The 13,293-nt window shown below is 43.2% G+C and overlaps 1 protein-coding gene across 1 annotated transcript in view; it reads right to left on the bottom strand.

The window, feature by feature from the left end:
• Window positions 1-9,869: 9,869 nt before the first annotated feature.
• LOC124775232 (gametogenetin-like) overlaps window positions 9,870-13,293 on the bottom strand; it is a 76,142-nt gene continuing 72,718 nt past the window's right edge. Inside the window, exons 6-7 of the mRNA XM_047250070.1 lie at window positions 10,185-10,269; window positions 9,870-10,052 (exon numbers count right to left, since the gene is read on the bottom strand). Coding sequence (XP_047106026.1) covers window positions 9,870-10,052; window positions 10,185-10,269 — 268 coding nt within the window. The remainder of the gene's footprint in view (window positions 10,053-10,184; window positions 10,270-13,293) is intronic.

Raw genomic sequence — 13,293 nt, forward strand, 5'->3', positions numbered from 1 at the left:
GGACCAGGAACTGTAATTCTGCCAAATGTGATCGATATTCATTTAACCGTACAACATGGATGTCCCTATGGCAGCCATTGATTAGTGATGGTTAGCCTTGTCTTTCTCCCTTGGGAGCGTTGAATTAAACAGGTGAACAGGGGGAACGTTAGCATATGCCCAGCTCTCTGGTTCCTCCAATTGGAAATCCATTCCAGATCGTAAAGTACCCACCTGAGGGGGGGGGGGGGGGGGTGAGAGCTCGCCAATCTGAAGGTTTAACTGCGCTTTCTTCGACTTTTGAACTACTTTTTCAAGGAAGTTTTCCTTACTTGTGGAGAGGAGCTGGTTACTTGTTGCGTGGGTTGTGAGGATGGCTTAGCAGGCTTCTGATGGTGGGCAGTGATATCTGACCGAGGCTCATCGGCGATGGCTTCCAATTGATATCTGGTTCAAGTGTAGAGTTTTCTGCACAGGTACACAAACACGTGCATGTGCTCTCATTTGGATCTGTCGTCTGAGTTTGTATGGAGGCATCTCACTTTGCGATTGGCTTCTTAAGAGCCTATGCAAAAGTAGCAACTACTGAAGGATACATGACAAGCTTTTTAAGCTTCACCATAGTTTGTCTCTTGACTTACAACTACTCAATTTTTTCTTTCTTCGTTTAACATCACTTTCTGCTCCATACTGTACGATCCCTGGGGCAGTGTATCCGTTTCGAAAGAAGTGTACAAGAATTTGCTAAGTAGTGAGCTGAACTTCCACAATTCCCACACATAGTATATTACACTACTGGCCATTAAATTGCTACACCACGAAGATGACGTGCTACAGAAGCGAAATTTAACCGACAGGAAGAAGATGCTATGATATGCAAATGACTAGCTTTTCAGAGCATTCACACAAGGTTGGCGCCAGTGGCGACACCTACAACGTGCTGACACGAGGAGTTTCCAACCGATTTCTCATACACCAACAGCAGTTGACCGGCGTTGCCTGCTGAAACGTTGTTGTGATGCTTCGTGTAAGGAGGAGAAATGCGTACCATCACGTTTCCGACTTTGATAAACGTCGGACTGTAGCCTATCGCGATTGCGGTTTATCGTATCGCGACATTGCTGCTCGCGTTGGTCGAGATCCAATGACTGTTAGCAGAATATGGAATCAGTGGGTTCAGGAGAGTAATACGGAACGCCGTGCTGGGTCCCAACGGCCTCTTATCACTAGCAGTCGAGATGAAAGGCATCTTATCCGCATGGCTGTAAAGGATCGTGCAGCCACGTCTCGATCCCTGAGTCAACAGATGGGGTCGTTTGCAGGACAACAACCATCTGAACGAACAGTTCGACGTAGTTTGCAGCAGCATGGACTATCAGCTCAGAGACCATGGCTGCGGTTACCCTTGACGCTGCATCACAGACAGGAGCGCCTGCGACGGTGTACTCAACGATGAACCTGGGTGCACGAATGGCCAAACGTCCTTTTTTTCGGATGAATCCAGGTTCTGTTTACAGCATCATGATGGTCGCATCCGTGTTTGGCGACATCGCTGTGAACGCACATTGGAAGCGTGTATTCGTCATGGCCATACTGGCGTATCATACAGCTTGATGGCATTGGGTGCCATTGGTTACACGTCTCTGTCACCTCTTGTTCGCATTGACGGCACTTTGAACAGTGGACGTTACATTTCAGATGTGTTACGACCTGTGGCTCTACCCTACATCTACATACATACTCCGCAATCCACCACATGGTGCGTGTCGGAAGGTACCTCGTACCACAACTATCATCTTCCCTCCCTGTTGCACTCCCAAACAGAACGAGGGAAAAATGACTGCCTATATGCCTCTGTACGAGCCCTAATCTCTCTTATCTTAGTGGTCATTCCGCGAAATGTAAGTTGGTGACAGTAAAATTGTACTGCAGTCAGCCTCAAATGCTGGTTCTCTAAATTTCCTCAGTAGCGATTCACGAAAAGAACGCCTCCTTTCCTCTAGAGACTGAGTTCCTGAAGCATTTCCGTAACACTCACGTGATGATCAAACCTACCAGTACCAAATCTAGCAGCCCGCCTCTGAATTGCTTCTATGTCCTCCCTGAATCCGACCTGATAGGGATCCCAAACGCTCGAGCAGTACTCATGAATAGGTCGTATTAGTCTTTTATAAGCGGTCTCCTTTACAGATGAACCACATCTTCCCAAAATTCTACCAGTGAACCGAAGACGACTATCCGCCTTCCCCACAACTGCCATTACATGCTTGTCCCACCTCCTATCGCTCTGCAATGTTACGCCCAAATATTTAATCGACGTGACTGTGTCAAGCGGTACACTACTAATGGAGTGTTTAAATATTACAGGATTCTTTTACCTATTCATCTGCATTAATTTACATATATCTATATTTAGAGTTAGCTGCCATTCTTTACACCAATCACAAATCCTGTCCAAGTCATCTTGTATCCTACTGTCACTCAACGACAACACCTTCCTGTACACCACAGTATCATCAGCAAACAGCCGCACATTGCTATCCACCCTATCCAGAAGGTCATTTATGTAGATAGAAAACAACAGCGGACCTACCACACTGCCCTGGGGCACTCCAGATGATGCCCTTACGTCCGATACACACACACCATCGAGGACAACGTACTGGGTTCTGTTACTTAAGAAGTCTTCGAGCCACCCTCATACTTGGGAATCAATCCCATATGCTCATATCTTAGTTAGGAGTCTGTAGTGGGGCACCGAGTCAAACGCTTTCCGGAAGTCAAGGAATATGGCATCCGTCTGATACCCTTCACCCATGGTTCGCAATATATCATGCGAAAAAAGGGCGAGTTGCGTTTCGCAGGAGCGATACTTTATAAAGCCGTGCTGATGCATGGACAGCAACTTCTCTGTTTCAAGGAAATTCATTATATTCGAACTGAGAATATGTTCAAGAAACCTGCAACAAACCGATGTTAGGAATATTGGTCTGTAATTTTGAGGATCCGTTCAACCCTTCTTATATACAGGCGTCACCTGCGCTTTTTTCCAGTCGCTCGGGACTTTACGTTGGGCAAGAGATTCACGATAAATGCAAGCTAAGTAAGGAGCCAATGCAGTAGAGTACTCTGTAAAACCGATTTGGAATCCCATCAGGACCTGGCGATTTATTTATTTTCAACCCATTCAGCTGCTTCACAACTCCAGGGATGTATCACTATGTCCTCCATACGGGAATCTGTACGAGACTCAAACAGCGGTATGTTTGTACGATCCTCCTGCTTTAAAGATTTCTCAAATGCTAAATTTAAAATTTCAGCTTTCGTTTTGCTGTCTTCCGTTGCCAGGCCAGACTGATCAGTGACTGAATGGAAGCCTTCGACCCGCTTACCGATTTTACCTAAGACCTGAATTTCCTTGGGTTTTAAGCAAGATATTTTGCTAAGGTATGACGGTGGTAGTGGTTGAATGCTTCGCGCATCGCTCTTTTCGCAGCAGCACGACTTTTGCCTGTCCTCATTCTCCCGATATTTCTTGTACCTCTAGTGCAACTGCCTTTGCTTCCTGAGCATTCTCCGAATTGCGCTGTTAAACCACGGTGGGCCTTTTCCTTTATTCCTTTTCCTTCATTCGATCCCTGCGAAACCCTACATTTCACCAGGATAATCCACGACCGCATGTTGCAGGTCCTGTACGGGCCTTCCTGGATAAAGAAAATGTTCGACTGCTGCCCTGGCCAGCACATTCTCCAGATCTCTCACCAACTGAAAACGTCTGGTCAATGGTGGCCGAGCAACTGGCTCGTCACAATATGCCAGTCACTACTCTTGATGAACTGTGGTATCGTGTTGAAGCTGCATAGGCAGCTATACCTGTACACGCCATCCAAGCTCTGACTCAATGCCCAGGCGTATCAAAGCAGTTATTACGGCCAGAGGTGGTTGTTCTGGGTACTGATTTCTCAGAATCTATGCACCCAAATTGCGTGAAAATATAATCACATGTTAATTCTAGTATATAATTGTCCAATTAATAGCCGTTTATCGTCTGCATTTCTTCTTTGTGTAGTAATTTTAATGGCCAAATCCGACATTAAGAGCATCCCATTAGGTTAGGAACGAATGTGTGAACCTTGATATGGACATAGCCCGCAAGGATGTGTTCAGGTAGTTCTGGAGTACTAAACATTAGAATGAATGTTGCATATTGTTCAAATGTGCCATTGACTCCTATTGTACACTGAAGAGCCAAAGAACCTGTTACACCCGCCTAGTATTCTGTAGGACACCTGCGAGCAAGCAGAAGTGTCGCAACACGACGTGGCATGGACTACTACTGTCTGTAGTAGTGCTGGAGGTAACAGACACCATAAATCCTGCAGGGCTGTCCATAAACCCGTAAAAGTACGAGGGGCTGGATATCTCTCCTGAACAGCACGTTGCAAGCCATCCCAGATATGCTTAATAATGTTCGCATCTGGCGTGTTTGGTGGCCAACGGAAGTGTTTAAACAATACTGTTCCTGGAGCCACTCTGTAGCATTTCTGGACGGGTGGAGTATCACGAATTAAGCCAGTCCATCGGAATGCACAATGGACACGAATGGATGCAGGTGATCGGAAAGGATAATTACGTGTCACCTGACAGACTCGTATTGTACGTATCAGGGGGTCCCATACCACTCCAGCTGCACATTGTCCACGCCGCTATAGAGCCTTCACCAGCTTGAACAGTCCCCTGCTGACATGCAGGCTCTATGGTTTTCTCCATACCCGTACATGTCCATCTGCTCAATACAATTTAAAACGAGACTCGTCCAATCAGACATGTTTTCAGTCAACAGTCCAATATCGGTGTTGACACGCCCAAGTAATTCATGAAGCTTTGTGTCGCACAGTCTCCGAAAGCCCGTATCTGTTTCATTGAATGGTATGCAGGTTGACACTCTTCAATAGCCCAGCATTAATATCTGCAGCAGTTTCCAGTACGGTTGGACTTCTGTCACGCTGAACTGCGATCTTCAGTCGTCGTTGGTCCCCTTCTTGCAGGATCTTTTTCTGGCCAAGCCATGTCCGAGGTTTGATGTTTTACCTGATTCCCGATATTCACGGTAAACTCGTGAAAGGTCGTACGGGAAAATCCACTTCATCGGTACATGGGAGATGCTATGTCATTTGGCTTGTGCGTCGACTGTAGCACCATGTTCAAAGTCTTAAATCTTGATAACCTGTCATTTTAGCAGCAGTAACCGATCTAACAACCGCGGCAGACACTTGTCTTATATAGGGGGTTGCTGATTGGAGAGCTGTACCCTGCCTGTTTACTTGTCTGTATTTGAACATTCATACGTATCCCAGTTTCCTTTGCGCTTCAGTGTAGTTCTGCACTTCCACGACACCTGTATTTTCCGTCCTTCACGTAAGTCTGCAGGGTCCCTAACCATCATCATCATAGCAGGTAATCCCGCCTTTGATAAATTTAAGGATGTTACACAACGCAGCCTCGATTGAGTAGCCACCTAAATGTTCAGAGCCCAGAAGCTTAGATAATCTTACTTTGAATTAGCAGTTTCAACAAGAAATGTTCCATCACAAAGTCGTTTGTAATGGAATGTACTCAACAGTACCCTCCAGCGCCTTATGAATGTAGAAACGGGAGACCTGAAAGCTTCTGTGTTCTCTATTACAATGAAAGTGTTATGGCACAGCTCCGATGAGTGGGCATAGGCACTGCCTGGCAGTGAACTATTCCATCAGTAGTTTAATGAGATCGTTACATAGGGACCCACGACCAGATAGGGAAACAAATGTCGACCCATGTAGAGCCCTGCATGCCTGAGCAAGCCTTATATTGTGGGCGGGAGGGAGGCAGCGGCAGGTGGTCCAATAGAGACAACCTCAATAGCCATTCACTTTGTCAGCATGTAGCACACTGAGGTTTTTTTTTTTTAGATAGGTGCACGTTCCTGACGAACTAGGCAGCAAAGTCAAGGTTCTTGTTCTCCGAAACGCACAACATTCCACCACTACACCACATGATGGGCGCTGAATCATGTCCAGAGCTTCGGGTGACAGGACATATATTTACCAGTCCCCAGCTCAGGAACCCAGGATCACAAAGCCTGTATCCCGGAAATTAAAGCCGAGATGGTGGAGAGAGGGGAGTATGGATGAATTTGCTCTGACTCAGCAGAAATCACCATTATATCACTAACTGGAGACTTTTCCCCTGAGTGTCACCACACTCTAGCAGCGACTACTTGTCATAGCAGCCACTGTCCAGTCTTGGTACACCAGACTGGGCAGCCATCTATCCTCCACACACTTGAGGTTACAGCTCTTACACCAGCATTGTGATCCTCCATTTTCAGGTGGGACTAAAATTTCGAGGATACCTGACAATGCCCTGCGATGAATACGCTGCCATACTGTGATTTGGATGTGAACATAAATCCATTCTAATGTGTAGAGGATCGCAGCAAGTGGTGGGTGCACTATACACAACCTGCGACGTCCTTAGCGGCCCACACTTCACTGAAATGTAGTAAACTTGAGATCAGACCCTACGAGAAGACGAAGCCAAGAAGGCTGAGGTAGAGGGTGCGAAATGAGTTAAAACTGACACGTGCCATGAAAGTGGAATCTTAGGATAAGACTGGGTGAGAGTTTGTTTTCGCCTCTTAATCCCCGACAGTGCATGGGCAGTACTGCAGGAACTGCAAGTCAACTATGTGGGGATTTTTTAGCGGCTCAACTTCGGTTGTTATATCAAAAATGGCTTTAGGTCATTATGAAACTTACAGCATTCATTCCAGCATAGTCTTCTACGGTAGAAACGTGACTTAGCAATCACCTAGAAAAATTTGTTCTATATTAATTCAGAATTTTAATTTAGGCTGTCGAAATTATGAGTAAAAACAAATGCAGAATTGAAACTAAGACTTCAGAGATGCTGTAATGTACATTTCGAGCTTCTTATCTTGTCCACTTGAGGATACAAAGATATTCCAGGTTATATTCACCAATTAGCTGGGTATCTTAACCCTTTGTTTCCTGACATAAGAAAAAATTTACCTTTTAACATTTTCTTTGCAGAATTTATGCTATTGTGGCCTTAAATGACGGTAGGATTTTTTGTAAAATTTTATTTTATTTTTCGCAACTCTTTTCTCTCCTGGTACTCAGAAGTACCGTCAGACTCCACAGACAATCACAACATGTGCAGAAAAATGCTCAAATTTTTGTAACTTGTACTTTATTCCACATAAATATTAAATATTTTTACATTAGACAATTAATTAACAGAAATATATTTCTGATTTTTTTAATTTCGCATAAATTTATTCTAGAGCAACTTCACAATACATAGTAACCTAGCTATACATTTTTGACAGTATATACATATCACATATTTAGTGATACCTCACGGAATTGTATGAAATAGTTCTTTTTCTCATTGCAGCACAAACACACTTTACATGTAATAGATTGTGAATGTGGTCTCGACTGAATTTTATTTTTCGCACACATTTCGCATCGTCCTCTTTTACAACTGAACTCTAGAAAATGGTTTCCTCGGTTGCCAAGACGTACATCCTTCGGAACAGAAAAGTTATCCTTTCTTCTCTTTGGGAGAGAAATTTCATCTTGAGTTTCTCTTTTTGAGATTTGGCACTTGCTATTCATTCATTCATTAGCCCTAGTGCCACAGCACGCCCGAATTCCAGCAGTGGCAGTGCCCCATGTAGATCACTGAAAATGGCATAAGCATTGACAAAAGAAATTTGTATTGCTCCCCAGAAGAGACGGTGCCACCATTTCTTTGATCGCTTGTCAAGACCACAAGTTGAACGTAATCTGTCTACATGATCCACACCACCCATGTTTTTATTGTAATCACATACAGTAACTGGACATGGTATTGTCATACTAGTTCCATATTTCTGTTTTCTTGTCACTACGCTCTGTTCAGTGCCATGGAAGTTTATTTTCCTTCCATTGAAATACTGTTAGGTCTAAATATGACTGATTTGATTTAGTCATTTGTCTTTACGTAAATTCCCTTCCAAATCTTTCCTGTATGTTCTAATTGTTCCACAGGCAAATGTATTTACTGATTTCTGTGTGAGAAAAAGTGGACAGAACAACTATTGAGAGGTAACGCATTGTTGTTACAATAAAGTGTTCGCACAACCTGACGGTACTAATAAGTCCGCCTTATATTTTCCACTTTATCTCATTCACTTGTAACGTAATGCTTCAAACTATTATAAAAAGAACAAAGAAGCTAAGTATGTGCAATGGAAAACTCAACGGAAGTTTCAATAAATTGCGCACAAATTCAGGCAACACCATGGAAACAAGCACATACAATCTTCTGTTTTCACAGCAGCGCGCGAAAAACAATTTCAAGCTCTGACCGCCAGAGAGGTCTATGTATTGCACAATAACATCTATGAAACATTAGAGCAGAGTTACTGTTACGTACGAACAGGGTCTCAGATCACGAAACTGCACCACGAGAAAATAATGAGTCAAAACTTACTGGTACTTTTAAGTACCGTCAGGCAACAAAGGGTTAAAGGATGAAGGTGATAGAGGGAGTGGGTTAACTATTTGCCGAACGTAGTCAAACACACAGCTCAAAGCAAGGCAGCTGTGCAGGACGCAGAGCTAAAAGGAAAGAGTAGCTGAAACGTTGTGCAAAATACCGAATTACATTTAATCGCTGATGTCTTCCACCGGGTGTGAGGACATAAAAAAATCGAGACTTTGCGAAACGTACAACGTAATTAAGACTGAAGACAAATCGGGTATTAGTGCTACATAGGCATCATATTAGTGGACATGACGCATCACAATAACTCTAAAGTTGACCGGGAGTTAAGTATGTGTATCGCTCTTTCAATCTGAAGGAGTTAATCCCAATGGAGGAGCACAGATACGATCTTTCAAAATATTATAACAAATTTTTACGGAGGAAGATTATTCGAACAAGGCTGTGGTTGTCCCGCCGGTCGTCAGTTGTCTGGAAATCTGGTTTTGACAGTTTGAGTCCATTTAAGTGACAGCTGTACTAACGTCATTTTCTCAACCTAGGTACTTATGAGCCAACTTCAGCTACAGTTCATGAAGGTAAAGGAATATACAGAGTTTAAACAGGAAGCAAGGTGAGCCTGTATCATCGAAACGGCTCTGAAGTACCTTTACTTTGCAGTTCATTGTACTGGGGTAACTTACAAGGAATGTGATTAGGAATATTACCACTCAGTTACGGAAACAAAAATTTATAGATTTTTATTCACCACAGACAAGTTGTAAATTACACATGAAGTACAATAATTAGTTATTAAACAGCTCTGCAAAGGATTAAGCCACTAAAAATTACCGAGCGAGGTGTCGCAGTGGTTAGCACACTGGACTCACATTCGGGAGGACGACGGTTCAATCCCGTCTCCGGCCATCCTGATTTAGGTTTTCCGTGATTTCCCTAAATCGTTTCAGGCAAATGCCGGGATGGTTCCTTTGAAAGGGCACGGCCGATTTCCTTCCCAATCCTTCCCTAACCCGAGCTTGCGCTCCGTCTCTAATGACCTCGTTGTCGACGGGACGTTAAACACTAACCACCACCACCACCACCACCACCACCACCAAAAATTATTGATATTGTTTTGTTTCTTTCTTCGTGCTCTTAGTACTGACATTAAAACTAACATTTTTGGAATTTTCTAGAATGTGACAGACAAATGGGCTCAACATTAATTTACTTTCATCTGTGGTAATGATCGTCAATATTTGCCAAAAGCTTCGTTAATTTACTGAAAAATTTAGAGTGAAGTTAAATGAGATTTTAAAAATTGATGGTTTACATCTAAAACTAGTGTGCAGCCTTCACTTGCGGCCCCTCTTCGGCATCAGCTCGTAGTAGCTGGCTGTGCTCTTCCGCTTGGAGGCCCGCCTCCGCTGCGGCCCTGGCGAGTCCTGCCCCAGTGGCCCCCCTTCCCCTGCCTCTTCCTCTGCCCCCGGCTCCTGCTTCCCGCTGTCCTCCGCCAACGCTGCCCCGCCCTGTGCTGTCTGCTGCCCCACCAGCTGCGCACTCTCCCCTTCAGCTTTCTGCTGCTGCTGTGGCTGCTGCTGCTGCAGCCCGCCGAACGCCGAGGAGGCCACCGCGGCTAGAGGCCCGAGTGTCCAAGCAGGGGGGCCCACCTCTTGTCCCTGGCCCTCACCTGGCTCTTCACACACTGGATGCTCTGACACTTTCTGCTGCTCTTCAGGTGGCTCTTCTGGGATGCTGTAGGAAGAGCAACGATACGAAACACTTCATTACTTTGGACATGTAGCTACTGGTGAGATTTTCGCTCCTGTATGAAACCGATCTGAATTAAGTACTTTATGTTACAGGAACTTTCCGCTAAGGTTGTTTTGGCTTAATGACATTTTAATAACTTTGTGGGATCTGAAATTTAAAAACCTCGCACACCGGCCTGATTTAGCTTCACTGATCAGGATAGTAAAAACCCTGCGTATATTAAAGGAATTTTCATTCACAAAGCAGGCTTATCACATTCACACAGTTCAATACTGTTCTATCCTGATTAAATTGAGCTTAACTTAAATTCCATAAGGCATTGAAGTAATTTCCAGGTCTCGGTGTGACGAAAATTGTCAGTCGATCTCCTGAAAACATTTGTAATAAATATTAACTTTCGGTGATCACATGGGGAAGACGGGAGATCTGCTGGTAAGACTGTGTTAGCCCATTTATTGTAAGTAATAAACTGGATATCTTGAGCGTACAAAATGGCAGGTTCGCCCAGTGTAAATCAGACGTTCCCACTGATTCCATGCAACACAGCGTAGTAAGCAGAAACCGTCAATAATAATCAGTTAAATAATACTCTAACACAGTTTAGTTCATGTATTAAATTCCTTCTCATACAGAATCTCATGAAGATGGCGACTAGCTCAACAGTACATATATATACATATTCGTTCTTTCACAGCTAACCGGCAAGATCTGACATTCTTTTCATAAGAGAAAACAGAAGCTATTCCATGGAGTAAATGCACGCTCCAAGGAATAATAGGGCTTTAAACTACTATGCATTGATAATCACCGTATATTAAAGTTTAGGAATCGGTAAGATAAGAAGAGATATTTCGAGATATGTACTGAGTTATATAATTTATAAAATTTCCGAAAATATGGCGGAGAGACTGCTGCAAGAGAGAACGTCCGGCCTACTACCAAGATACACAGCTTTCTAGACAACGACAACGTTGAACATTTCTGTCTCAACCTTTACTTGCAGGTGTTTCCACATGCAAGGTAGATGTGGCATGAGGAGGGGGTTGGTCTGGGTAGAGAAAAGTTGCCCCAGTAAACTTAGTTATGTTAAGAACTAGCTGTAAGAGTTGGATCCAAATTTAATTATTTGGAAATTTGGAAAATTACCTGAAGAAACTGAGGTAGAAAGTATGCAGAATATTTGAGGAGAGTTCTAAAAGAAATGGTGTAGTGGAAAAACTTTGTAGGAGGTTGGAATTTAAACTACAAAAACGAATATTTTAAAATCTTTTTAATCCACCTCTTCGAAAACTTACGAGAATTGTACAGTCATTGCAGTTTATGACATACGACGTAGAAGTTTTCTGAAGTGAGTGAACGTTTTATATGAACACGTCCTCTTAGATCATACAGAAAATTTTGAAACAACTGGAGCACGTATTGGTACCTTCCTATTTTTCAAAAATGAGTAAAAATTGAAATACAAATGTATATTTCGCAAATGCATTTCCATTTGGCACAACGTCTATACAGAACAGTATTTTTTCTCTATTTTAAGAGCGAAATTCTTCGTGTTTCGATATGCTCCTTCCAGACCATTTCATTATGTACTGCTGATACCTATTTCGAAGCTAGTAGTTACAAACTTACTGTTGTCGACCGATTTTTAAGCTCTAATTTTTTCTTTCTTACATTTTTAACTGTTCCTATCTCGCTTTATGTACAGTGTTAACTCAGTATATGCTAGCTACAATTGCATACATCAATTTTTACTGTCTTAGATGGAACAAATCTTTTTCCTCAATAAAAACCTGATTAAGTTCGCGAATGCGTAAACTTTTCATCGTCAAGAGCGCTGCCATTGTTATGCATCTCTGACATGCGAAATGTGGAGGAGTTTGTCTCAATACACGGAAGCGGTTGGTTAGTTAATATTCCTCCTTGATGGAACAGAAGACGCTAAGCACTAGATATGTAGTGCAACGGAAGTATGCTTAAAATTAGGTGGCCTGATAAATGAGGTGGTTCTGTACAGCGTCGGCCAAGGAAGGAAGACACGGGAAACACTGAAAACAAGGACAGGGTGATAACATGTGCTAATACATCAAATAACGTCCAAGGTACTAGAAGGTGGCCGTACATGGCAAAAAATTGAGAGGAAGACAGTGATTCGAAAACATGCAGCACGTAACTGAGAATGTAGGATGCATGTGCTATACCGAGAAGTGGCTGGCGGGACAGGAATTTGGAGGAAGCTGCATCGAAATGGTCAGAAGACGGGTGACTTAATGGAATGTTATGTCACGTGGTATTTATTGATAGCTTTGTTAGAATGAATGTTTCAAAATTGCTTTATTCCATAAAAAGGAACCATTCGAACGAAGTTTAATTTGAGAATAGGTACAAATCTGTATAAAATTTGCTTCTAAAATCAGTAACGAGTTGCCTGAGAGCATCAGATGTTTAAAATTTCTTCCTCCAGAAAGTACCAAGGACTGACAAGGTTGAGTATCATCTCATTCTTTGAAATATGCCATTGAGGACAGTGCTTATGTGCAGCAACACCTAGCGGCCGTACACTCAGCTGTTTGTACAGCAGCTGTATCTCAGATCGCAGGCCGAGAGTATCAAATATTTATGACGAAACAAGGTAAAAGTTTTTTCGTAAGAGAGGTTAAGCGAGAGATGGGGAGTACGAAAAGCATTATGGTGCTACCTCGAAGTGGAACAGAAGATGCAGCAGTGCTGGCAGCCTACACCGAGTAGCTGCGATTTCAAACTCGAGACCACAGGCGGACGAGTGCTCACGTCTACCTACTTCTACATCGTTACTCTGCAGTTCACACTGCAGTGCCTGGCAGAGGATTCATCGAACCATTTTCATACTACTACCCTACTATTCCACCATCGAATGGCGCGTGCGGAAAAGGAACACCTAAATCTTTCCGTTCGAGCTCTCATTTCTGTAGTTTATTATGATCATTTCTCCCTACGTAGGTGGGTGTGAAATATTTTCGCATTCATAAG

This window comes from Schistocerca piceifrons, chromosome 2, assembly GCF_021461385.2.
Source record: "Schistocerca piceifrons isolate TAMUIC-IGC-003096 chromosome 2, iqSchPice1.1, whole genome shotgun sequence".
NCBI lineage: Eukaryota > Metazoa > Arthropoda > Insecta > Orthoptera > Acrididae > Schistocerca > Schistocerca piceifrons.